This window comes from Zingiber officinale, chromosome 9A (assembly GCF_018446385.1).
Source record: "Zingiber officinale cultivar Zhangliang chromosome 9A, Zo_v1.1, whole genome shotgun sequence".
Classification (NCBI taxonomy): Eukaryota; Viridiplantae; Streptophyta; class Magnoliopsida; order Zingiberales; family Zingiberaceae; genus Zingiber; species Zingiber officinale.
Window position 1 is genome coordinate 3,931,170 of NC_056002.1, and position 27,794 is coordinate 3,958,963.

A 27,794-nucleotide genomic window follows, 5' to 3' on the forward strand; every position below is an offset into this window, starting at 1 on the left:
ATCTTTTTGTAGAGGCCTTCAACCTCGATTTATAACCTGAACCTGCGAAGAAGACAAAGAAGACACAGAAATCTAGCCGTTGTGACTCAACGGCTAGGCCTGGACCGATCAGGCTATGGCCTGATCGGTCCAGGAAATCTCTGATCGGTCTGTGGACCGATCAGGCCCTAGGCTGATCGGTCCCCAGACCGATCCCAACTCTAACAGAGAGTTGGTTACAGAGCCCTGATCGGTCTGTGGACCGATCAGGCCATAGGTGGATCGGTCCACAGACTGATCCCTCCTATTCCTTCTCCCAATCTGTTTGGTTACTGATCGGTCACCAGACCGATCAGATGACCCATAGTGAGAATCAGTGCATCACTGGATCGGTCATCAGACCGATCCAGATACCCATAGTATCACTGGATTGGTCAGCAGACCGATCCAATTTCGCAGTCTTAAACCCTAAAGCCTTCCTGATCTAGAGAACGAGCTACTGAGCCCTCTCTGACCTAGTCCGGAGAACGAGCTACCGAGCCCTCTCCAACTTCCACGTCCGGTCCAGAGAACGAGCTATCGAGCCCTCTCTGACCTAGTCCGGAGAACGAGCTACCGAACCCTCTCCGACTTCCACGTCCGGTCCAGAGAACGAGCTACCGAGCCCTCTCTGACCTAGTCCAGAGAACGAGCTACCGAGCCCTCTCTGACCTAGTCCGGAGAACTAGCTACCGAGCCCTCTCCGACTCTATCTATTCCAGAGAACGAGCTACCGAGCCCTCTCCGACCTCCCATGCCAAGCTTCCATACTTGGACTTTTCCCCGTGTCCAGCTCCCTGCTTGGACTTTTCCCGTGCCAAGCTCCCTACTTGGACTTTTCCGTGCCAAGTCTCCATACTTAGACTTTTCCCGTGCCAAGCTCCCTGCTTGGACTTTTCCGTGCCAAGTCTCCATACTTGGACTTTTCCCAAATCAGGTCAACTCAAGTCGGGTCAACCAGGTCAACCTTGACCAAAGGTTGCACCCACAATCCCCCAAGTTCCTATTCTTGTCAAACATCAAAATATAACTTCTCCATTATTGTCAAACATCAAAATATACCTCGAGTCAGGTCAACTCGAGTCGGATCACCCAGGTCAACCTTGACCTAAGGTTGCACCAACAGTTCCAACAGCTACAACGGTGCAGTAACTGCTACAACATAGTAGTTACACAATAAAACTATTACACGTTATACCAGCTACTATACAAAAGCTGTTACAATGTGTAGCAACTATTGTGTAGTAGGCTAGTAGCTGCTATAACGTTGTAGCAGTTACATCGTCTTTAAAAATTAGCAGCACAGTGATTGTTGCATGCAATCAGATGAGAGAAAGATTAAAAAATTTTATAGTTGCATGTAGATGAAAGAGAAAAGTTGTTGCATGCAGATGAAAGAGAGATTAAAAAAAATTGGGTTTTGACCAGGTCAGATAGTCCATATCGAATTTCGTTCACGATCGCGCATAAAATGTCGCTTAGCATAACGAATATATATATATATATATATATATATAAAATTTGTATTTTGACTTTGGTGGAATACACTCATATATCTATTTTTTAAAATCATAAAAACTATATATTTTTTAATTTCTGAAAAAATTACGTTGTTTTTGTCACTCGTATAAATCTCATTCTATGCGAACGCAGTCATCGTGCACGTCTGAGTCCCGCCAAATTCCTCCACTGGACTGCTTGTTTACAACAAATTCCCATAAGGCATAATCCACCTGTGCGGTCGACACCTGTTCCCTCCCCCCATCGCCCTCCACGTGTTCCTTCTCCCCCTTCTCCCCCTTGTCCCACACCAACCTCATCTCATCTCATCTCATCAGCTCACAAAGACACCGTCCCCCTGCTATAAATCCTCACTCATCCTTCTCCAACCTCGCTGCCTCTCCCTCCCTGCTCCAATCCACCAACCAATCAGCTCCACCCATGGCGGGTTACGTGGACCCCCTCGTGGTGGGCAGAGTGATCGGCGACGTGGTCGACCTCTTCGTCCCTGCCTTGACCATGACCGTCCGTTTCGGGTCCAAGCACGTCAACAACGGCTGCGACGTCAAGCCCTCCCTCGCCGTCGACCCGCCCTCAGTCCAGATCGCCGGCCGCCCTTACGACCTCTTCACTCTGGTCGACCTCCCATTAATTTTTTTTGTTCTGGTTCCGTAATTCTCCATAATCATCGAGTCAAACGGAGTTCATTAATTTTTATTTTATTCCTTTTCCTGTCTGCGTAGGTGATGACTGATCCCGACGCACCCAGTCCAAGCGACCCCACGATGAGAGAATGGCTCCATTGGTATAGTTTTAATTAACTGTCATCTCGAAGATTTTGACTTGTTGTCATACGATCTTTGCTGATCGATCGGTCAATCACTCAGGCTGGTGGTCAACATCCCCGGCGGGACTGATCTTTCTCAAGGTAATTAGATGTTTTATTTCGCCGTCAACGTCGTCGCTGATCACAACTGGCACGCGACACTTGTCGCGCCGCGATTCTTGCACGTGGATCTCGTGGCGCGACACCTGTCGAGAAGTGCATGTTGCTGGTAGTGTTGAATTGACGTGGGTGCCGTGGTGTGATTAATTGGCAGGGGAGGAGGTTGTGGGGTACATGGGGCCGCGGCCGCCGGTGGGGATCCACAGGTACGCGCTGGTTCTGTTCCAGCAGAAGAGCAGGCTGCAGGGGGTGGCGCCGCCGCCGGCGAGGGCCAACTTCAGCACTCGGGCCTTCGCGGCGCACTGCGAGCTCGGCCTCCCGGTCGCCACCGTCTACTTCAACGCCCAGAAGGAGCCGGCCAACAGACGCCGCTGAGGTTGAGGATCGATCGATCGATCGATCGGCAGTGCATACGTTGCGTGTGGTCTATATATGAATGCATGCACCTCCTTCAGATTGATCGATCGATCTCTCTCTTCCTTTTTCATCTATCTTTTAGATGCGTACGTTCCCTTTCTGAATAAATTAGTGTTAACGTTTGTGAATGGAGTAATAGGAAGGATCTGTAGGTGTGTTTGTGATGAACTTGGTTGAGTCTTTGGTGAAATATTACAATCTTGTGTCTCTGCACTTGTTTTTCATTTATATATATTTTTTATAATAGATATTGTTACATGAGATTAAGTTCATTAATGTTGGTATGGTAATCGATATTTTTCTCCACGACAAAAAAATAATTAATATAGTTTAAGTAGCTTAATTAATATCGACTAGTTAGGTATAGCATTACTTAAATTTTTAATTAAGTCAGTTCATAAAACAAAAGATAAAAATTAAATTAGTTTGTCAAACAAAGCTTCTAATGACAAGGTCTTTCACCATTCGGCCACTTGGATAGCGTGTATAATGGTAATCATGTCGTCAGCATCATTACCAGTTAATTATCTTTCTCCAACATGATCAGTATAACTAATTAAGGACCCATGGCCGTGGAGAATCGGACAATGTCTCTTTCTTATATATATTCTTCAATATTGCATCGTATGAAAAACGAATAAATCCTTTAAAAAAAACTTTGATAAATTCACTGCGATGAAAGAAAAAAGGAATCGAGATCGACCACGACAAACACTAGAAAAACGATAATTATATGGATTTAATGCATTTAATTTAAAGCCTCAGTGGATATTGCAACTGGTAATCCTCAGTCTACCGAAACTGTGCATAAACAATGCAAAGCTACGCCGCCTAATGAAAAGGTGTTTTTACCTAATCAAACTACTTTAACCTTTTTTTAATATCTCCTAGATTTTTCCTGTTGTGCTAGACAAACACAAGGGACAGTTTTTTATTCTAGAAGTGATTGAGGGGTGTGAAAAGGCCATTCGCAAGATGCTTTTGTTTTTTAATTTGATCATTTCAACCTTTAATCATAAAAGGTTTTGAAACTTTTATTTATTTATTTTATTAAATTAGGTGTCTAGATTTCAGACGACTAATCTTATCTCTCTTGATTTATTTAACATACAAATCTAGAACATAAATTATGCACACTCATAAATTTACCTCGGAGATATATATTCATTTTATTCGAGATTTTAATGTTGATCCTCTTATGTTTCATTTGAGTATTTTACCACTGTATCACTTCAATTTGATTGGAGTAATGGAAGAGTAATTCATGAATTAGCTATGTTTAAGGGAAGTATAGTTAATGTCCTCTTCTCTTAAAAAAAAAATGATAATCCCAATTAATCGTATTTACTATCTCTGGGATGACCGATCATATATCCGATTCCACGGAATTTTCATATCTCTACTACTATTCATTTTATGACTAAATTGCACCTTGGTTAATTAATAAATTGTACCTTGGTTAAATAAATATTGATATTGTAGATATATAATTTATATTATATTTAAAAAGGACAGTGGAGAAAATTTCCTAAATAATCCATTTAGAAGATGTTGTTTTCGAGAATATAATTTAGATTATATGTAACAATATAAAAATATTATATTTCAAAGTTATTCCAAGATTAGGTATTGTTCTTTGTTTGTCCTTTAGGTCACTTTATCATATTCTATACCATTCAATGTAATTCGCAAATCAACTATCCTTGTCAAAACTCTAATATTATGCACGATTAAAGTGCTAAAGAGGTCTCAATGGCTGCTAAGGTGAAAAGCTACACGAATATCTAATCTTTTTTTATTGGAACATTGGTTTCATTATTATTTAATCTTTTGTTGCGTGTCAATTTAAATTACATATTAATAGAGGAAGAGAGATAAAAATTTAGTTAGAAACCATAATTCATTCAGATGAAAAAATAATAAGGCAGCGTAATAATATAACCGAACTCATATAGTGGATAATGATTAAAGTGTTGTTGTATTTTATAGTTTGTTATTTTAAGTTTTTAAGCTGTGTCTTAAGAATTTCAGATTTCCAAGCGTATTATATTTGTTATAAATTGTTAAATTCTGTAATTGGACTAAAACGGGAAATTGTGAGAAATATTTGTGCCGGGATGTAAAATAAACTAGGAAGATCCAAGTCCAAACCTGCCCAACAAAGATGGCATCTCTTCCGTTCATTTATCAACGGCCAAGATCAACCGATGATGCAATCATCCGTGCGCGATGCGCCGCGCATCCACGTCCATGGATTCCCCAACGCACTTCGCTTATTACCAATCGCCACGTGTACAAAAGTTGACGCGGCGAGGCACCATTGGCCTGTTCGGCCTTTTTAATGTGGCAATTCGTGGCTTTTGCATTTTGCCACGGCTACGTTTGTTAAATAATTTTATAAATAAAAAAAATAAAAAGAAAAGAAAACTCCAGAAGTGAAGAGAAGCGAAGCCGAGAGGAAGACGAGAGATCTCCGCTTCCGCCTCCTTCCACGGAGCTCGACGCGTCGACGCCTTAACAGAGTCAGCATCTCCAAACCCTAACCCTATCATCCTCCAATGGTGTGATCCTACTACGCTTCTTCTTGATCTGGATTTTGATCTCATCTTTTGCCCGCTCAAAGCCCCTGCGTGATTCGTGGCCGTGCTCAAGATCTGCTGCAACGATGAGGACATTTTCAGCGGGAGTCTGGATCGTTTTGGTGATTATTTCAATGCTGTCCTTTTTTCCGACTCCTTCCCAATCTGCTGTTTCCAGCGTCGATCTCGGCTCAGAATGGATGAAGGTGGCCGTTGTGAACTTGAAACCCGGCCAGATCCCGATCTCAATCGCAATCAACGAAATGTCGAAGCGAAAGTCCCCGGCCCTCGTGGCCTTCCACGGTGGCGACCGCCTTGTTAGCGAGGAGGCCGCTGGGATCGCCGCCCGGTACCCCGACAAAGTCTACTCTTTCGTTCGTGACATGATCGGGAAACCTTACAAGTATGTGAAGGATCTAACCGAGTCGCTCTACCTTTCGTACGATCTCGTCGAGGACTCAAGAGGGGCCGCTGGTATCAGGATCGATGATGGCGTAACCGTGTATAGTGCAGAGGAGTTGCTTGCTATGGTACTTAGCTATGGAATTAGCTTAGCGGAGTCCCACGCGAGGGTCCCTGTGAAGGATGCTGTAATTTCGGTGCCACCGTTCTTTGGCCAGACGGAAAGGAGAGCATTAATTCAGGCCGCTCAACTGGCGGGGATCAATGTGCTTTCGCTGATTAATGAGCACGCAGGAGCAGCTTTGCAGTACGGCATTGATAAGGATTTCTCAAATGAGTCGCGACATGTGATATTTTACGATATGGGTTCCAGTAGTACCTACGCTGCTCTAGTTTATTTTTCGGCATACAGTGCAAAGGAGTTCGGGAGGACGGTCTCGGTAAACCAGTTTCAGGTAATTTCGATTCTAGTCTAACCTTTTTCCGTTTTCTCCTCAATAATTGGTTTTGACCTTTTTTTGGAACAAATAAAACTCAAAAATGGTTCAAGGTCCTATTATTCATAGAACATAAAGTTCAGAACTACTGATGCAACCTAGGACTTCTAGTTTGAACTCCACTTATGCATTTTAGCACCTTTTCCTATCGTCATCTTACCTTAGCATTCATATTGAAAATTAACCAGCATCAGGCGTCACTAATAATTCATTCTCAGTGTTAGCTATCCAATCACTCTGATGGATCGCAGTTCCATGTGTGATATAACTTTTTATTTCATGAAGCAGAATATGAATGCCAAATTCCCATTGATTTTATCGACACATACCCCGTGTAATAAGTAAAACCTATGGGGTTTTCATGCTCAATTGCTAACTTATTAGGTCTGATCTAACAGGTAAAAGATGTTAGATGGGATGCTAAACTTGGAGGACAAGATATGGAATTGAGGCTAGTGGAACACTTTGCTGATGAGTTCAATAAGCAATTAGGAAGTGGGGTTGATGTAAGGAAGTCTCCTAAGGCAATGGCAAAATTGAAGAAGCAAGTCAAGCGGACCAAAGAAATTTTGAGTGCTAATACAGCCGCACCAATTTCTGTTGAATCCCTCTTAGATGATATTGATTTCAGGTATAATCACCTATATGTTGACTTTGAATGATATATTACTCTGAACTGCTAAAAATCTGAAAATCTGAATTTCTGCCCTTTTAATGGCATAAATGTTTTATCTGTGCTATTGCTTATCAGTGTTTTAGTTGGACTGCTTCCCATAATCTGTTGCTTGCCTTTCCCTTCTTGTAGTTGTGCAACTTGCCCAATTATTAATAGATTGTTTAAAATCAGTTATAGATGTCTAGAATTCAATAACTAAGCAGTTAACTGACTTTTTTCAGAGGTTACTTGCAGTTAACAGATTTTTTTTTCATTATCTTTTTCTTGGTTTTTTTCCCTTTTTTCAATCACATGTTCATTGAATTTTAGTTAATGCTATATTTATTAGGATTAATTGCCAAAATTATCATAACCTATACAAGCCTTATGAAACCTATCCCACCCTTTTAATTTTAACATATCATAATCCATGAGGGCCTACCAAAATTATAACAATTATTATAAATGTCATCGATTCCTCCATTACCAACTGTCCGACCTATGATGCTCAACCTATGACGCTGCCTCTAATATTGACCCGTTAAGTTATTTTGATTAAAATGATAATGATTAATTCCTATGTCGTACCTAATACCTTAATGGCTTACGATTGAAAAGTTAATGGTATGTTGTATTTTCTATAGTTTTTGTAGGTTGATAGATATGTCAAAATTATATGCTACAGAATGACTATTAATTGTGTCCTCTATTGCATATTTTTTTACAGAGTGTTGGCTAAAAGTATTATCTGTCTGTGTTTTACAGAAGTACCATATCACGGGAGAAGTTTGAAGAACTTTGTTCAGACTTATGGGAGAGGGCACTTGTTCCAGTAAAAGAAGTGTTGAAACATTCTGGTATAAAGCTAAATGAAATATATGCTGTGGAGCTGATTGGCGGAGCCACTCGTGTGCCGAAGTTACAGGTAGATTAGATCAACACTTTAATTAACTTGATCCATATTGTTGGTAATCGTTGCGTTACAACAGGGACTGGAACCTGGAAACTTATGAGGAACTAAATGCGCATACTTTATGTGCCATCCAGATTTCCTATTCTTAAATGTTTTATTTCTTTGATGTTGATTTGACAGTCAGACTGAGATTGCTCACATTTTTAATTCATTTTAATTGTCTGATGTTATTTGTCAAATCCTCATCATATTACAACAACACAACACGTGTCATTATAATTTGGTGTTGGGAATAAGCTTATTTGATATTGACAATATCTATTTCTTACTAGTGTACTGAAATACTAAGGCCGTATTGTATGGTTATGCTGACAAAAAGGTGTATGTATTTCTTTATGTGCAAGATCTTGTTTTCTTGTCAACCTTTCTTAAATAGTTTAGCACTTCAATGCTGGAAGATTCTTGGCCAGGAGTGAAAGTAATCTAGTTTCATACTTTCATGTGATGTTAATGTATTCTTTACATTTTATTATGCAGGTGAAGCTCCAAGAATTTCTAGGAAGGAGCGATCTGGACAGGCATCTTGATGCTGATGAAGCAACAGTTCTTGGTGCATCATTGCATGCTGCAAATCTGAGTGATGGAATCAAGTTGAATCGTAAATTGGGAATGATTGATGGATCTTCTTATGGCTTTTTGCTTGACCTAGATGGCCCTGAACTTCTGAAAGATGAGAATACTGATACACTACTTATTCCAAGGATGAAGAAAATGGCCATTAAGGTATTGCACTTCATTGAATCTGTTCATAAATTCATGTTTAGCTTATCTGATAAAACACCTTTCAGACTACAAGCTTCATGGTTCTCATTGTTAAGCTTTTTGTTGAACAGTTATTTAGGTCTTTCAAACATGACAAGGATTTTGAAGCTTCACTCAGCTATGACAAAGCAGGTGAACTGCCTCCGGGAGTTTCTTCATATAAATTTGCAGAATATTCAATTGTAGGTCTGTCTGAAGCCAGTGAAAAGTAAGACGCCATTAACTCATACATGTGGATATATGCTTTTAGCTATTAACAGATTTTTTTAGTAAATTAGTTTTTTTTGGATGATTTATGTACTTTTTTAGTTGCTTATGCTAACAACGACTTTACCGTAGGTACTCAACTCGCAACATCTCCTCTCCCATCAAAGCCAATCTGCATTTTTCTTTCAGCAGAAGTGGAATTTTATCTCTTGATCGAGCAGATGCAGTCATTGAGATATCTGAGTGGGTAGAAGTTCCGAAGAAAAACACAACAACCGAGAATAATTCTACTACTAATTTTGACGCATCTTCGGAAACTAGCACGGACACTATTTCACAGGATAGCACAGAAACCTTGGAGGCTGCTGAGGATAACAATATTCCATCTAACTCTACCGAGTCTGAGAAAGAAGCAATTATTGTTACTGAAAAAATATTGAAGAAGAAAACCTTTAGGATTCCCTTGAAGGTATAACCCGAATTATTATTCTTCATTGTTTGCTTGTAATTTGTAAATAGTTGTCATTTTTTCTTTGAAGTTTCAGAGAAGGTGCAATCAACTCAACACAAATTCATATTCTGTAGGTAGTGGAAAAAACTATAGGTCCTGGATCGATTCTTCCTAAAGATTTGTTTTTGGAGGCTAAGATGAGATTAGAAGCACTTGACAAAAAAGATGCAGAAAGAAGGAGAACTGCAGAGCTTAAAAATAGCCTTGAAGAGTATATATATTCTATAAGAGAAAAGGTATGCCTTATTTCATTTCCTAGTTTCTAAGGAGAACTTCTTTGAGATAACCAACTGCTGAGTTGCTTGTGAATAACTTGAACTCAAATACCTAATTTACTTTTTTGTATACCTAATTTCACTATATAGAATCAGTATTATGAGCTTTAAAACACAATACTTGGTTAGTCACATGCTCTAGTCCACAAAAATAAAACAATTGTTTCATGTAGGATTAATTTATCACATTCTATCACTCTGTTTTAAATAGTAGTCATGAAGCTAAACACGTTGGCATTTATAAGCAACAGCTAAAGTTTGTTCTGGAAACTACTTGGCAGATCAACAAACATCTTTTGGGGTAATTTTTTCTTACGAAATACATTTAAACAATTATTGATAAAAAATTCACATCATATCAATTACAAATATTGAAACACTGACTGATTTACTGAGCAGAGTTTGAGAACTACTGCAACAAGGTTGGTAATTTTTTATAGAGAAAAGCAAACAAAGCTAGTCTTGGGTCAATATTTTTAGACTGTCAAGAAGATCTAAGAAAAACTATCCTGCTTCATATGTGAGTTATGAATGCTAATAGGATAGACCCTTGCAGAATAACTAAGTACTTAACAATAGAAGATGCGGATGCAATGGTAAATGGATAACCAGTAGCATTTCTAAATTTTTGATGGGTGCAACTGCTAGTTGGGACAATCATGGCTTTAGATAACCGAATTATGCTGTTGCCACCGCCAATTATATCCTACTGCTAGTTCAATTGTGTAGTAAATGTGGACTTGCTGTAGATCAGTAGATTTTTGCCTTTCAACAGCATGAAGACCAACAAGTCTTGGTCCACGGTGCTATAGTTTAAGCTAAATATCACTCTCCACTCTGATACTTTAGACTTGCATTCAGGTAGTATAGGAACATGTTTCTTCATTAAACTACATTTGCATCCAGGTCTTCTCATCTCAACTACATCTCTGATCTTATTGCAGATAGAAGACAATGTTGAAGTTGAGAAAGTTTCATCTGAAGAAGAACGCCGTTCCTTCACAGATAAACTTAGTGAAGTGAGTTTGTTTAATTCTTTTAATGAGTGTATCTGCGTATCGCTATCTATGCATTGCGCTTTAGTCATATTTTCTATTATTGCAGGTCCAAGAATGGTTATACACTGACGGCGAGGATGCATCAGCGAATGAATTCAAAGAGCGTCTGGAATTACTCAAAGCCATTGGGGACCCAATATTTTTCAGGTTGGTCATAATTAACTTCAATTAAGAAAAATTGATTACCACGGTTTATTGTAACGAAGTATAACTATTGCTACATTTGTTTACTCAGATTGAATGAGTTAAATGCACAACCAGTTGCTTGTCAACATGCCCGAGTGTATCTCAGTGAGCTGCAAAAGGTATTCAATGATACTTGAAATTGATCTTGCTATCTGAATTTACATTTCATTTCTTGATTAAATAAAATCCAGACCAATCATGAAGGTGAGCAGATCCTGAACACATTGAAAGTGCATCTGCTTGATCTATCTTTTTTTTTTGCTTTAAATTTTCTCAAGACCCATTTTTAGTATTATATGTTAATAGACTAATAATGCTGTAAAATTGTTTTTTCATAAAACTGTTTGGTTAAATTATTTAATTAGTGGATTAGAAGATTTGAGATGTAAAATATTTAGTCACCTAAGTTGTCTTTGTTACTTATAAATTAAGTATAATTAATTTGAAACAGTTAAGGTTATTAATATTCTTTTTGAATATTTTCCATATTATTGTTTTTTGATAAGTTTTTTATCTATTCTTGGTAATTGAATTCACTAGTTTAAGTGATTTACTTAAATTTTGCAATTAGAGATAATTTTAATAGGTTATATAGTTTTTCCATGATTACTTAAGTTTTAACAAATAATGTTTCTTGATGTTTTTAAAAAAGTATATGCCAAATTATTTAAATAATAAAATATTTCTTAAGTATGTGGTTTGATCATATCTATTTTAATGTTCAGTAGTGCAATATGTGGTCTTATCTTCGTTATTTACTGGCATAATTAAATAATTCTTTCATGGTCAATCTCTGTAACAAAATTTTACGCATTGTACGATTCTCTTTGTTAATTCATATCGGGGCATATAACATGGTATTGGAGCATGCTTTTGAGGACTTGTAGGACAATTGGTGAAATTATTCTAGTTAGAAACTGAATTATCATAGAGAATTTATGTGATATTTGTTTAGGGTAAGCATAGTGGAACTGTTATTAAGTCAATTTCTGAGGGCCTTCTTTTTTTTTAAAAAATTAAGCAGGGTGGCCCAATTTTGGAATTGTAAGCTAATTTAATTACAGTTGCAAAATTATTTTTTCATAAAATTGTTTTTTAGATTTGTTTAATTAGTAGATTAGAATATTTTATATGCAGAGATTATTTACTTACCTAAGTTTTCTTTGTTTATTTATGAATAAATTATAACTGATTTCAAAACAGTTAAAGAATTAATACTCTTGGAATATTTCAGAATTGTTGATTTGCGGTAAATTTTGTCTATGCATGGTAATTATTGACTTGTTAAGTTAATTTACTATAAAATTTTAATTAGAGGTAATTTTAATAGTTTATATAGTTTTCTCATGATTATATAAGGGTTTGAATAAATGATTCTTTAATGATGATTTTTCAAAAATTTGTTACAAATGATTTAAATAAGGAAATTTTCTTAAGTATTTGATTTGATCAAAGTTATTAAATCATTAAGATATTTTAGGGAGTTTGGCATATGGTGTTCTCATGATTAAACCCTAAATCAATACTTCATGATGGATTTTTATAAGGGTTTTGTTCCAATGATGGATTTTTATAAGAAAATTTTATGCACAACATGATTCTTTCTGTTAGACCATATCAAGAGTAATCAATTTCGACTTATCATTGTGCAACAATTCTATTTGTTAGAAATTTTGATCCTTATCCAGAGTAGTGTTCATTTGTCTCTCATTTGGTCAATATCCCTTATAATATTATGAGCAGTTAGAGTTCAAATGGAGAAAAAAGGTTTAATATTCTTTGTAATGGTTTTCCTAGGGCGGTTTAGACATGGTCTCATCACTGTTGTACATATCTTCTCATTATCTGCTGGATAATGTGTTATTTATTTGTTAATTGCATGTTAACAGATTGTAAGTAACTGGGAAACAAATAAGCCATGGATTCCTAAAGACAAAGTTGAGGAGGTATATTATTGACAATTAATAACTTGATGAATTGGTGGGCATTACAGATTATTCTGGTATTTTGTTCTATATTTTTAATATGTTTTGCTGGGTAAAATCATTGTCAGGTATTGAGTGAAGCAGAGAAGCTAAAGAATTGGCTGGAAGAAAAGGAGGAGCTACAAAAGAAGTAAGAATTAATAATTAATAATTGATGAGCTTAAATACACATTTATATGTAATTGCTTCCTTTTCTTGTGCTACTAGTTTGTTCTTATTGGCCAATAGATCTTCCTCTCACGGTTTGAGATGGCCGGTCACTACTGTGAGGAAGGCACATGGAGAGTATTAGGAATAAAATTATTAGTGAAGTGGCAAAACTTGTTCTGTACAAGGTTCTGGTTTTCCTTCTTATTGAGCGACCCATAGTAAATATTCGTTTGCAACAAAAGAAGTAGGATTTAAGAATTAGTAATTGATGAGCTTAAATACACATTTATATGTAATTGCTTCCTTTCTTGTGCTACTAGTTTGTTCTTATTGGCCAATAGATCTTCCTCTTCTGTTTGAGATGGTCAGTCACTACTGTGAGGAAGGCACATGGAGAGAGAGTATTAGGAATAAAAATATTAGTGACAGTGGCAAAACTTGTTCTGTACAAGGTTCTGGTGTTCCTTCTTATTGAGCGACCCACAGTAAATATTCTTTTGTTTTCCATCTCCATCTTCCGTTCCAACTAAATGAGAGGAATGACCTTGCTTCTACAGCCTTTCCTTGTTTTCTGTCATCATAATACAATGCATAGCTGGGATGCATGCCATGGTAACGGTCTTTATTGTTGGCATTCTAATGGCATTTTATTTTTCATTTAAACATTATAAATGAGGGTGCATCTCGTTTATTGGTATTATTTCTGTTGTTTAGTTGTGCCACTGCTGCTAAAATTGACACAAATTTCTTGCACTAATCTTTTTTCCATTGAGTATTGTTCGTTTTGTTAGTATTATTATTATTCTCAAATTTGTGGAAAACCAAATATTCAAACTTGGTTGGACTGCTCAGATCAGTTTCATTTCAATGTAAATCTTGTTTGGTAAAAGTGGTCAAATCAAGTCAAAATCTCATCTAAACCAGTTGAGCTAGTTAAAACAAGATTGACTTTTTTTTACAAGTTTTTAAATTTCATTTTCTTTAATATAGTTTTTAATCTTGTATGTTCTTTTACATTTTAGAAGTTAGAACAAAAATATCACCGTGATGGTATCAAGATACTACAATCACTGTAGGACTGGCCACAATTGTCATATCTGTCGAATTCCAAGTCAAAGGGTTGTTAGTGGTGCGATGTACCATCTTCCATTATTAACGGCAACTTTTGTTATGTTTGATGAGTTAACACTTAGTTTGTAGTTTAATCATCTCTTTTCCTACATTGCTATTCCGTGCGAGATTTGGTGCCCTGGAAGTTCTAAATAATGCTCATGTCAACTGTCTTTTTTACTTTCTTCCAGGACCTCTGTTTTTTTCACTCCAATTTTCACGTCAGAAGAAGTTAACCAAAAAGTGAACAAGCTTCAGGATAAGGTACGATATCCCTTTCATGTGTGCATCAATTGAAAGTGTACTGATTTCTCTTTCTGACGACGTACAATTAATTTTTTTCCAGGTGGCCAGTGTTAACAGAATTCCAAAGCCAAAACCTAAAATTGAGAAACCTCCAAAGGAAGAAACAGTAAGCCAAGATAACAATACAAGCACCTCCGATGGCACTTCTGACGAACCAACATCTGAGACTGAGCAAACTAATGATTCTGTTGATGCATCCAATTCTAAAACTGATGAAGAAAGTGCTCATGACGAGTTATGAGCATATCAACCAGCTGCTAATTAAGCTAAATGGATAGCCGTTCAATTTCAGGAAATTTAGAGTATCTGATGGTATATGCATCATTCAGTTGGTATATGCATCATTTAGTAAAGGCCTTTTTTTTTTTTTTGTTTTTTATGGTAGAGCAAGGAAAGGGGCGTGCGGCATGCGATATATAGATGATGGGGTTGTCAGATATTTTATCTAAAGGCCAAGAGCCCCATCATGAAGATCTTATTTTTGAGATGCTTTAGTCTGTTGTTTTGGATTTTAATTTTTTTCTTCACGCCTCAATGGCTGCAGAAAGGACGTCCCATTTTTCACTTTGCTAATTATTCCCACTTTGTAGAACGGTTATCGTGAACTTTAAATTATTAATCAAAAGCACAAATCAAGAGATTTACAGCAGTGTTACTTTTTTTTTTTGGTGTTGTTTTATACTGCACAACACATCTGTATAACCGTTATTCAGTTCAGTTTGGCTTCACTTGGTATGGCTGCTTGTAGAATCTGATGCTTCTCTTCTGTTCTTTTAGTAAATTGTATTACTGTCTCTCATCCATGTTCTTGAAGATGTTTTTTTTCAGAGAAAATACAGTAATTTATTAAAGGGGGCATTCAACTTTATGAATTTATCAAATACTTTGATAATTATTAAAAGACGTATTAATTTATTTAGTTTTCCCATTCTACCTCGCCTGAAATCATGTTCAATCTCAATATCCCACTCCACTCCCTCCCTCTCTGTCAATCATGTTCAATCTCAATATCCCTCTCCAGTCCCTCTCATTCTTTCCACTTGTGGAAATCAAATTTCTTTCTTGCACTTATCAAGTCTAACATGAGATTTCAGTCACTTATCAAATCTAACATGAGATTTTAGTCGATTTCGATCAAAAGAGCAAGAAGTCCAAATATGTTCTCCATTGTTTATTTTGACTTCTTCGGATGTGTTAAAATGTTATTGAAAGAATCTGTTGAAATTTCAGTTGAGCTTGATATGAACTCATTATAACTTGTGAAATCCACAAGATTAAAAATGGGTGCAATGTGGAATTTCAACTGATTTCGATCGAAATTCGTTAATTGACTTAGAGAGCTTAAATTGTACCTATTTCAGATTCTATGGATTTTTGAGGTTGCAATGAGTCCAAATATGTCTTTCATTATTTATTTCGGCTTCTTCGGAGATATTAAAATATTATTAAAAGAATCGATTGAAATCACACGTTGGGTCTAATATGAACTCATATTATGCTCAATGTGGGATTTCAACCAATTTCGGTTGAAATCCACTAATTAACCTAAAGAGCTCTGATTGTATCAATTTTAGGTTATGTGATTCTTATAAATCCACATGACCTAAAATGAGTATAATTGGATCTCTCTAGGTTAATAATGAATTTCGACCGAAATCGACTATATTAGACCTGATATGAACTCATATCAGGCTCAATGTAGGTAGGATTTTAACCGATTCTTTTAAAAATATTTTAATACTTCCGGAGAAACCAAAATAAACAATAGATATCATATTAGAATTTCTTGCAATCTTAGAAATCTACATTACCTGAAATGAGTACAATCGAAGCTATCTTTTTACCGCTGTTTGACTTAGAGAGCTCCGATTATATTAATTTCAGGTCCTATAGATTTCTAAGGTTGTAAGGAGTTCAAATATATTATCCATTATTTATTTCAACTTCTCCTGATGTGTTAAAATGTTATTGAAAGAATCTGTTAAAATCCTAGGACTACGTTGGACCTGATATAAACTCATATCATGGTCACGTTGTCAGGCCCAACGTGAGATTTCAGACGATTTCAGTTAAAATCCACTAATTGACTTAGAGAGCTCTGATTGTACTCATTTCATGCCCTATGGATTTATGAGATTATAAGGAGTCTAAATTACTTGGAGGTGTTAATAATTGACTGAAATATCACGTTGGACTTGATATGAGTTCATATTAGGCCCAACATGAGATTTTAGCTTATTTTGGTCAAAATCTACTAATTGACTTAGAGAGATCTGATTACACCTATTTTGGGTCCTGTTGATTTTTGAGGTTGCAAGGAGTCTAAATATGTCCTTCATTGTTTATTTTGATTTATCTGAATGTGTTAAAATATCATTGAAAAAATCGTCTGATATCTCACATTGGACTTGATTTTTTGCATAACGTTTTAACACCTTCGGATAAGTTGAAATAAAAAAATTGAAGGCATATTTAGACTCATTACAAACTTAGAAATTTCTTGAAATGGGTGCAATCGAACTCTCTAAGTCAATAAATAGATTTCAACTGAAATTGACTAAAATCCCATGTTAGACCTGATATGAGTTTATATCAACCCCAATGTGAGCCTGATATAAACTCATATCAAAGCCATAATGCGAGATTTCAGTCGCTTTTTTTTATTAACATTTTGATACCTCCGGAGAAGTTAAAATAAACAATTGATAATATATTTGAACTCCTTATGATCTCAGAAACTCACATGACCTGAAATGAGTACAATCAAAATTCTCTTTTTATCGTTGTTTGTCCTAGAGAGGTCAAATTATATTTATTTCAAGTTCTGTAGTTTTCTTAGATTACAAGGAATTTAAATATGTTATCTATTATTATTTTTGGTCTTCCATGATGGCATTTTGAAAAATGAATTTGAGCCGAATAAATCTATAGGTGAGAGAGAAATTTGCTTCCATGACTACAAAGAGAGGGAGGGAGTGGAGAGAGGAGGAAGAGGGATATTGCGGTTGCATGTGATTGGTAGGAGGGATAGAATGAGAAGATCGAATAAATTAGTGCGCCCTTTGATAATTATCAAAGTATGGTATATCTTTGGGTCAATTTAGAAAGCTGAATGCGACCTTTGGTAAATAAGATAAAATATAATGAACAAAATAAAATGAAGAATGAAAAGTAATTTTGAGTTGTAGTAAAAAATGATTACGCTCGTCCTAGATGTTATTCACAGTTTGTTCCTAGGTTATGTGAGATACATCACGGGATTACTTTATAGTCGATCGTCAAATGGCTAGAGGATGGAAGAAATTTTTTTTCGAGAATTGATTCTTGCTTTATTATAGTAAATTTGCCACCCTTAACCAATTGGGCACCTTGTGGAGACTAAAGCAGTGAAGATAAAAAAAAATATTGAATCAAGTAACACCGAATTTGGGTTGATCAACTTGATCTCACAAAAGTTTTTCACGACCTTTAAGTTAAATCGAGAAGTGCTCCCGATGAACAGTCCAGAAGTTCAATATCATATGATTAAATGTTCCATTTGATTTTTTCTTTATAAATATATCATAACTAAAGATTAAATAACAAATATCTAAATGATAATTTAACGTCTTTCTACTATGTCATACAATAAAAATGTTAATATTTTATTAACTAGGCCATAATTTCAATTAATAGTGTATTAGGGTACTAGGGTTTAATATAATACCTCGCTTCCAGCGGCACGTTCTGCTGCATCCCCGATAGGATAACACCAGCAGAGTAGGCGAAATCCGAGCTCGACAATGGCGGGATCGATGGCTTCGGCCCTATGTATCTTCTTCAAAGTACACGGAAGCTGTCATAAAGGTCATCTCTTATTTCCCACTTCTTCTCCTTCTTCTTCATTCTCTTTGCCCTCACTTCGATTCTCCACTTGGGGAACCCACCGTTCCCCTTGCTCTCCCTCCGCTTCCACCAAACCTTTGATTCCGAAAGGCCCCGTGTTTAGCGAAGGGAGGGACGAAGATGAGCGACGCCTGGTCTGCCCCGGATGCGGTATCTTCATGCAGGACGCCAACCCCAATCTTCCCGGCTATTATCGCAAGAAGGTCCCTACCCTCCGAGAGGATGAGTTTGATGACCTCTCCTACGATTCAGATGACTTTGTGGAGGGAGAGATCGGAGGGTTGTCGTCAAATTTGGACCTTGAATTCGAAAGTGATGACCTTTCTGATGCGGATTTGATGGAAGGAGCGACGGAAGGTGACGAACTGGATACGGGGATCGATTGGGAGTCTGACTGGGATATGAAGTTAGACGACGAAGAGGAGAATTTAAGGAAGGAGTTGGACGGGTTCGCCCCAGCGGGCGTTGGCTACGGGAACATTACAGAGGAGACGCTGGCGAAGTTCAAAAAGGAGAAGATTTCCAAGTCGGAGAAGAAACGGAAGACTAGAGAGGCTAGAAAAAGAGAAACGGAGGAGGATTCCGTCACAGTGTGCGCTCGTTGCCACTCTTTGAGAAACTATGGCCAAGTGAAGAACGAGAAGGCGGAGAACTTGATCCCTGACTTCGATTTTGACCGACTGGTCGCGAGCCGCTTGATGAGACCTGCAACAAGTGCCCCCGTGGTGGTTATGGTGGTCGACTGTGTGGACTTTGATGGTTCCTTCCCTAAAAGGTCAGTGAAATCCTTGTTCAAAGTATTGGAAGGAAGCAAAAATGAGCACAAGATATCCAAATTGCCCAAGCTTGTGCTCGTTGCAACCAAGGTGGACCTTCTTCCTTCACAAGTATCGCCGACAAGGTTGGATAGGTGGGTTCGGAACAGGGCCAAGGCTGCAGGGGCTCCTAAGCTTAATGCAGTTTATCTGGTGAGCGCTCGAAAAGATCTTGGAGTGAGGAACTTGATATCCTACATCAAGCAACTTGCAGGACCCCGTGGGAATGTGTGGGTGATTGGGGCTCAGAATGCTGGGAAATCCACTCTGATAAATGCGTTTGCTAAGCGAGAAGGTGTGAAGACTACAAGGCTTACCGAGGCTGCTGTTCCAGGGACTACATTAGGCATTCTGAGAATTCCAAGCATCTTGCCCTCAAAAGCAAAGATGTATGATACTCCAGGTCTTTTGCACCCATACCTAATGTCAATGAGATTGACTCGGGAAGAGCAAAAGATGGTCGAGATCAGGAAGGAGCTACAGCTTCGAACCTTTAGGATGAAGGTATATTACTTATTACTTCTTTTTACATCCTTTTTTAGCAATAGAATCTAAATATTTTAGCTGGGGTTTATAAGTTTGAGATGATAGTTTCTTAGCAGCTCTCAGCAATAAATTCTATTACTTTCCTTTGGTGTTGCCTGAAGCAAAGAAGTTGTTGTTACTTAGTGATAGTTTGATAGATAATCAGGAGTCATCTTTGACTAATTTAGAATTTTAAATTTATCCCTATTCTGATTCCATGGGAGTAAATCCTTCAAATCTCTGCATTTTCCCTTTGATTAGGAGACACACTTGCTGGCATGAGAGGAAAACGACCAAGTTGTGAATAGGCTTGAACTATAGAGATTAACACAGATAGGAGCAGCAGACATCTACATGTAATGAGCATACAAGTTTCGTGGTTTGGCTGTTTGACTAGTTTTCACAGCTTTTGATTTATTTATTTCTTTATTTCCAGTGTTATCTTACTTATGTGTGAATTTTAACTTCAATATGAATTCAACACAATTTCTTCATCTTTCTGGTTACCTTTTACCAGAGACTCATGTTGACAGCATGACTTTTGTTATTTATCTTTTGGATTTGAAATTAGATTTTATTTATTGGTTTTTATGCACGCATCTTTGTCTCAGGAGAAACATTTTCTCCAATGGAGATTCAGTTTCAGGATTTTTATTTTCGTTGGATCTCTAAATATTAACATCAATGCTATTGTTTGTGCCCATCTCAGGTTGGGCAGACTGTTCATGTTGGTGGTCTGATGAGGCTCGATTTGACCCAGGCCTCTGTGGAGACGATCTACGTTTCTGTTTTGGCATCACCTAATGTCTCCCTTCATATGGGGAAGACGGAAAATGCTGATGAGCTAAGAACAAATCATTTTGGCATAAGGCTCCAGGTGAGTTTTTCTGATATCTAGATTTTGTTACAATAAATCTTCTGTGTGCTGCTACTACTACTATGTCCTTGTGCATCCAAACATTGTCTTTCTTCAAATTTTAAATAGCAGGCAAAAACACTTTGCATCCATAGTTTACAAACTCGTCATTTAGCCATTTAAAGGTCAGTTTCTATGTTGTTGCATGTAGCCGCCTATTGGGCAGGATCGAGTGACTGAACTTGGTGAATGGCTGCCTACAGAAATGAAGGTATCAGGAACCAGTTGGGATGTGAACAGCATAGACATTGCAGCATCTGGCCTTGGATGGTATTCACTGGGGCTGAAAGGGAACGCAACTGTGGTGCTGTGGACTTTTAACGGTATCGAAGTAACGCAGAGAGAGCCATTGGTTCTCGATAGAGCTCCCTTTCTGGAAAGGCCCGGATTCTTGTTACCAAAGGCAATATCTGATGCAATTGGAAACCAGAGCAAGATGCAGGCGGAGAAAAAGAAGGAAAAAGATTTTCTTCTAAATGCTAGCGTCTGACTTTATTTGTGATTGTGTTCCTGTGGCTTCCTTCATTATCTTTCAGCATTCTTCCATTATGGAAATCCTCTTACAACAATGATGGTGCACAGAAGAGAACAATAACGTTGAACTATATCAGAGTTCTGATTTCATTGTAGATATTTGCAGAAAGTAAATGTTGAACTTGGCGCAGGCTTACTTCTGAAATCAACTTTTCCAACTGTCAAAGATGTCAGTAAGAAACAAATGTCAACGGCTATTTTATAATCGATTCAAGATGAAGGCATTTCAATCTCAACTGCACCACTGTTTCGGAGGATGGTAATTCAACTTATTGGCTCAACTTGTTCTAAATGAAGATAATTTTCAATAGGACGATCAGACTTAGTAGTAAGGCAAGTGGACCACGAATGTTCAACGTTTTGACTATTTCCGAGTCATTCGCCATGGTCAACCTTCTTCCAGTCTAGCGTTTTATGAAACCAGCAGTCAAATGTGTCAGGTTTGCATTAAAAGCGTTGAAACTAAAAAAAGTCAGCTTAGACACGAGCTGAAGGAAAATGTCGAGATCGAAAAACTCGAGGAAATGGAAAATAAAATTCAGTTAAATCGGGCCGCATGGATTCATGCGTTGGAAAGCGATCAAATTGAGCAAGCTCTGAACAGGTAAACGGCGCGGCCGACCAGCCGCAATATCTATCCAAAAGTCAACGCTAATGTCAGATTGCATTGCAGACCACTTGTCACTATTCTATTGGTTAGTCAAGGTTATATTGGCCCCTGCATTGAATTTCTTATTTGATTAAACATACAGAAGAAAATTTCTTTTCAAAAAGATTTGAGAGGATTGAGTTATTGAAAAAATATATTTTTACTCCTTACATGCCGGTCCCTTTCAATCAAATAAACAAAATGTCTTTATTTTTAATTGTACAATTCATTGTGAATCTTGCTCTAATTTGGCATTGAATGGGATGATACACGTTACTCCTGCATGCTGAATACTTTTATTGTGGAAAACTCACTCATGCAAGCATTTTCCTCCTTTTTTTTTTTTAATTTCTAAATTGCATATTAAAAGGCGAAGTGAGAAGGATCACGTTTTCCTCTTCGATTGGATAGGTTTTTGATCGAGAATAGATAAATTTTGTTTGTTTGTTTGTTTTATTAAAAAAAGACAATAAATCCAATTTCCATCAATTATATTTTTCTCTTCAAGATCAGCACATCTTCATACTGCCATGTCAACCCGCGTATCAAAATTCAAGCCATCGATCCTTTTAATTCATTAAGATTATACACCCAAAAACAAGAAAACTCACAAGCAGATCAACGATAAACTGTCAGGAGGGGGAAAAAACAGAGGAAGGAGCGGTGACAGTGCTACTCAGTAGCCGGCGGTGACCGGAGTACTCTTCGCTGCGAAGGACGGCAACGGGCTCCGCATCGGCGAGCGCGGTGTGGGCACCTCCTGCCGTTGCCGGCCAAAGGCGTCGTAGTAGATGGCGCCTGAAAAGTCCAGCGGCTGGCACTTCTCCCCCATCAGGATCTCGCGCCGCCACACGCCTTCGTCCTCGTCCGTGTCGACCTCGTCGCAAGAAGAGGGCTTCTTGCGGCGGTCAGAAGGGGAGCCGCTGCGGCGGCGGCCCGATAGCTTCCTAGTGGCGCGCGACACGTGGCGCGACCACGATGACACGAGGGCGGCGATGGCGTCGATCAACCCGTTCGCCATACCCCCGACGCTGCTCTGCTCTGCTCTCCTCCTGCGCGAGACTGCAACGACGTTGCCTTCCTGGCGGACATTTATAGAAACCAAGCGGCGGTTCAGTGATTAGACCGGCTTTATTTGACGGTTCAAGACGGGTCAATTCCTAAAGCAGAAAGAGACACAAAAGACTCCTTCAAAGGTTTATTTAGCAAGCAAAGCATTGAACTGACCATTGAGAAGGTATTTCATAAGAATAAAAAAAATTATGACCCATTAAAAATCTCTGACATGAAAGAAAACTCTTCCAATAACTATTAGTTATTTGTGAATATTAATTTCCTACCAAATCTCATTAATTTTTTCTAATCAACAGAACTTCATAGTCTTGGCTAGCCCTTGTTCTGTAGGGCAATCTCTACCCACATTCACCTTCAACCTCGTAGCAATTATGAGCTGCTTAAAAAACGAGGTAGATAAACAAAATATGGAGATTGAGTGGACTTTGTCCGATCTTAGCCAGATATCCTTATCCTTTAGTCAACATGATTAAGACACTAGTGCATTAATGGGAGGTGCAAGTACTCCAAGTTCTATCTCACTATTGGACCTCCAATCCATGAAGAACTCATGGATGCCCACTAGAGATGAGTGGGAACTTTTCTGGGTTTTTTTATGAGAAAACTTAACGTTGAGATAAGAAAATTAAGCATTAGCTCAAGTATCTGTGTGGCCTGAGAAGCCCCAAATGGCAGCTCAAGTTAGTTCTTTGTCTTCCATCTAGCAAAAGCTTGTTTGTTGATTAGATAAATCAAATAGGAGACACTTGGTTGATGATGAATCACCTTAATGAAAAAGCCAAGAAATGAAAGTAAGAAATAAGAATGACTTGTTTGGTTGAAATTAGGTCATGAGAATTATTGAAGTTCACACTGCTAGGACATAAATGCATTTCGATGATCGACTAATTAAGTCCACTTGAAATCTTCTCTTCCATCACACTTAACTCATTGATAAAGAATCTTCAATGCATTTTGGTGCTACTATTCTTTAATCTTGCAAACCATATGTGAATCACGTTATTTGCATAACATAATTGGATAGTATTGATTATTATTGTCTCTATCATTTTTTGATCGTCCTCTCTGATATTCTAATGAGAAATTAGATCTCTCATCAATGAGAACTCTTTGTTATCTTAGTATACAATCCTTCTATTTAAAAAACATCAATGACTCCAGGCTTTGTCGAGTGGTTGTGTTCTTATTCCTTTTTCTAAAAAAAATAAATTCACCCAATCTTTCAAGAATCATTTTGACTTTGGTGTGTATCAATAATGCTTGTATTTGGTTTTTGAGGCACATGTTTTGAAAATTAAGCCTTTAATCGTAAGTAATTATATTAGAGTTAATATTTAATCATCTTTTACTAATTCGGTTAATTCTTTGTTTATAGATCCAACTGAATATTTTTGATATTACGATACATTAAATCACCATATTATGGGATAATTATAAATTTCACACAAAGGTACAAAGAGTTACAGATTTTTAGTCGGGAGCAAGATTATGTGTCACTCAACTTTCAAGTTTCCAGTATGATAAATCTATTAGTAAAAATAATTCGTTGTCGGAGATTTTTGGGGACTTAGTTGAATTTAAAATTACACAGAATTTAAATTCACGTAACTATTGAAATGACCTGAGTTGATAATCTCAGGCTGCTAGCAAGAGCTGGTGTCTGCCAAGTGTTGAACGCAGGTTTCACAGTGGCCGATCAAGTGAAATAGGCTAAGGCCGACGAATGAAGAGGCTTACGCTGACCGAGCGAAGAGGCTAAGACCGATCGAAAGTAGAGGCTTAGGTTGACCGAGCGAAGAGGCCGACCGAGCGAAGAGTTTGACCGAGCGAAGAGGTCGACTGAGCGAATCGAAGGCTTCTGCCGAGCAAGTTGCTGTAGATCGAGTCGAAGGCTTCTGCCGAGCGAGTAGCTATCGAACAAGTTGCTGAGTGAACAACAGAGCGAAGCCTAGAAAGCGGTCGAATGAGTGAACTGAGTAAACCGAGGCCTACGACGAATGCAGTTTCCTTGAAACAGATTCGCCCCACCTCCGGCTGTACTTTGAGGCTTTCTTGGGTCATCTGTTTCCCAAGATACAACGGCTAACCGTGATTCCACCAAGCACTGATGGTCACGGCGAATTGAATGGTACCCGAACTATCACGGGCACTCCGTCGAGCAAAAGTTGCACGACAAAGGAGGAGGGAACGTAGGTGGAGAGGTTCCGCTGCTTTTCTATATGCGTAACCTTTTGCCTGTGGTCGCAACCTCCTTATATAGGAGCTCAGACCAATGGGCAACATTAATGATCGTTTAATGATCATTATTTGCCAGCTGTGCAACACCAACGTTACTTGCCTGCATTAATATTTCTTTAATGCATTTGTTGCACAAGCAGCAAAAAGGTTTACGTGGTAAAATATTGATTGTTCCGCTTGGGCAAATTTTACCCCGATCAGTCTGGCATTCGGCGCAAGTAGGTCATGCCCGCACACGAGTCAACATGATTCAGTGCAATCCGGGCCCTGGATTTGCACACTCCTCCCCGCGCGCACCCACGCGTGAGAGAGAGCCTCTCCCCATACATTTGTTCACATCCTCAATGCATGTAAATCAATATAAACCAACCAACATGTCATGAAACTCCCAATATAGGACTAAAGTCCCTTCACAATGGAGCTTATTTCCTCTTCCACCTCTTCTCCATTCACATCTTTTATATCCAACAAAATCTCATCAAGTGTTTTATTATTATACATAGTATTATTTATGGGATGATAATACACAGAATTGAATATTTTATATTAAAAGTTCTTTTGTATCTAAGCCATCTAAGTTATATTTTGACAGATGAATTTGTGTGAAATATTCTCAGTACCATTTGTAATTGTCTTCTTAGAAATATATGATGTGTAAATTATGAATTTATGTGAAGAAGGTATATATGGTGTGTTAGATGACCTTATAGGACTTGGAATGAATTCGATGATCAGAGTCCTCTAGCTTCATCAATAGATTTTGATTGAAACTCATTAATTGACCTAGGAGATTTGGATTTATGAAATTTAGTATGGGATGGAAGGGGTGAGTGTATAAAATGTATATATGTCCTCCAACCATAGTTCTGAGACTTACACAAGAATCTATGGCCGTGTGCCAAATGGCACAGACGTTGGTACTGGTCTTACAAAAGCAACACCAACATAGCCTTGGCTTCTCATCACCAGGCTTGATGTTGGTTTCCGAAGATTAGCACCAACATGGTGCTGATTTTCTTATACCATCACTATAATGTACAAAAAGATTCAAATCATTTGAACAAATGTTGGAAGACCTAATAAGAGTAAATGAGGGTATTTTTGAACTCTTATGACCCATATGAACCCATAGGACTTGGAATGTATTTGATCGGGGTCCTCTAGGTCCGTTAATGGGTTTTGACTGAAACCCATTGATTGACCTAGGAGCCTTGGATTTCTAAAATTTTGGTATGGGATAGAAGGGGTGAGTATATAGAATGTATATATACCCTCCAACCATGATTCTGAGATTTACACATGAATCTATGACTATATGTCAAGTGGCATGGACGTTGGTGTCGATCTTGCAAAACCAGCACCAACTTGGTCCTGGTTTTGCAAAACTAGCACCACGTTGGTGCTGGTCTTGTAAATCAACACTAATATGGCCTTGGTTTCTCATCACTAGGCTTAGTTCTGAAGATTAGCACCAATGTGATGTTGATCTTCTCAGACTAGCACGACAATGTACAAAAAGTTTCAAATCATTTGGACCAATGTTGGGAAGGCCTAAAAAGAGTAAATGAGGGCATATTTGAACTCCTGTGACCAATGTAAACCCATAGAATATGGAATGAGTTCGATCGGGCTCCTCCAAGTCTATCAATGGGTTTTGTCTGAAACTCATTGATTGACCTAAGAGTCTTGGATTTCTAAAATTTCAGTATGGAATGGAATGGACAATGACTTTCGTCATAGCAGGATCTTGATTAGTGATGATCACGTTTGGTGCCTCATTAGGCATGACTTCTATGAATTTCTTAAGATACCAAACAAAAGACTCAGTTTTCTTATCGCTTAGAAACTCGCAACCAAAAACAAATGTCTGATGATGATGATTAACTCCTACAAATGTTACAAAAATTAACACATATTTGTTGGTATTATATGTCCTATCACATACAACTGTTGGTCCCTTTGGAGGCCGGCAAGAGGGGAGTAGACCTGACCACGGTTCGGAACCGATGGTTCGACGGTTCGGAACCGCCGGTTCGACGGTTCCAGGCAGGTCGACCCTTAACCTTAACCGCCCAAGACGGTTACGGTTCACGGTTCAGAACCGCCGGTTCACGGTTCAAGATTAATATGTTAAAAAAAATTAAAAATTTAAAATTAAACATTAAACATTAAAAATTAGAAATTAAAATTTATTAAAAAAAGGGCTTGCACTTATTTAAGTTGCCTATGTATCCCTTTAGGGGAATCAAAGCCCACGTAGTTCTTTTACATTTTTATCCTTTTACATTTTCATTCACTTCCATTTCCTGTTCCTGTCGTATTTGTTCCTTCAGTATCAAAATTTTCAACTTCGTCATCTGAAAGTTGCATTCCTTGGATTTTTTTCTCCGCTCTGGTCCAATCGTCCAGTAATGCTTGAGCTTCCAATGAGTCGGGAGACAAAGTTGATCGTCGTTCATCTAATATGTTGCCGCCGACACTGAACGTCTAACAATAGTTGACACTGGACAAGCTAAAATTCTTTGCGATCACGGAGAGAACGGAAAGCTTTGAGCCTTCGTGACCACCACTTTAAGATATCGAAGTTTTCGCTATCTGCTTCATTAAAATCAAAAGTAGTA

General features: G+C 38.0%; 4 protein-coding genes across 11 annotated transcripts; 3 read left to right on the top strand and 1 right to left on the bottom strand.

The window, feature by feature from the left end:
• Nucleotides 1–1,901: 1,901 nt before the first annotated feature.
• LOC122020252 (protein MOTHER of FT and TFL1 homolog 1-like) lies at nt 1,902–3,127 on the top strand. The gene is made up of 4 exons (XM_042578098.1): nt 1,902–2,154; nt 2,262–2,323; nt 2,406–2,446; nt 2,619–3,127. The coding sequence occupies exons 1-4, from the start codon at nt 1,960–1,962 to the stop codon at nt 2,837–2,839; spliced, it is 519 nt and encodes a 172-aa protein (XP_042434032.1). The 5' UTR covers nt 1,902–1,959; the 3' UTR covers nt 2,840–3,127.
• A 2,130-nt stretch (nt 3,128–5,257) lies between these two features.
• LOC122018853 (heat shock 70 kDa protein 17-like) lies at nt 5,258–15,186 on the top strand. Its single transcript, XM_042576295.1, has 15 exons — nt 5,258–5,403; nt 5,505–6,317; nt 6,758–6,990; nt 7,780–7,939; nt 8,465–8,710; nt 8,821–8,957; nt 9,089–9,425; nt 9,542–9,703; nt 10,687–10,761; nt 10,847–10,947; nt 11,036–11,105; nt 12,876–12,932; nt 13,040–13,101; nt 14,423–14,495; nt 14,578–15,186. The coding sequence occupies exons 2-15, from the start codon at nt 5,547–5,549 to the stop codon at nt 14,776–14,778; spliced, it is 2,685 nt and encodes an 894-aa protein (XP_042432229.1). The 5' UTR covers nt 5,258–5,403; nt 5,505–5,546; the 3' UTR covers nt 14,779–15,186.
• A 3,049-nt stretch (nt 15,187–18,235) lies between these two features.
• Nucleotides 18,236–21,283, top strand: LOC122020261 (GTP-binding protein BRASSINAZOLE INSENSITIVE PALE GREEN 2, chloroplastic-like). Of its 8 annotated transcripts, none has more exons than XR_006122163.1 (4): nt 18,236–19,741; nt 20,024–20,118; nt 20,472–20,803; nt 20,882–21,283. XR_006122163.1 is itself a non-coding variant. In XM_042578111.1 (4 exons), the coding sequence occupies exons 1-3, from the start codon at nt 18,320–18,322 to the stop codon at nt 20,799–20,801; spliced, it is 1,644 nt and encodes a 547-aa protein (XP_042434045.1). In that variant the 5' UTR covers nt 18,236–18,319; the 3' UTR covers nt 20,802–20,803; nt 20,882–21,019. The 8 variants fall into 8 exon arrangements, 6 of the variants coding, with proteins under 6 accessions (XP_042434045.1, XP_042434047.1, XP_042434042.1 ...); XR_006122162.1 differs by having other exon boundaries at nt 20,472–20,639; nt 20,830–21,283; XM_042578111.1 differs by lacking the exon at nt 20,024–20,118 and having other exon boundaries at nt 20,472–20,639; nt 20,748–20,803; nt 20,882–21,019.
• A 1,121-nt stretch (nt 21,284–22,404) lies between these two features.
• LOC122020980 lies at nt 22,405–22,935 on the bottom strand. The gene has a single exon (XM_042579044.1). The coding sequence runs from the start codon at nt 22,880–22,882 to the stop codon at nt 22,538–22,540; it is 345 nt and encodes a 114-aa protein (XP_042434978.1). The 5' UTR covers nt 22,883–22,935; the 3' UTR covers nt 22,405–22,537.
• Nucleotides 22,936–27,794: the final 4,859 nt, after the last annotated feature.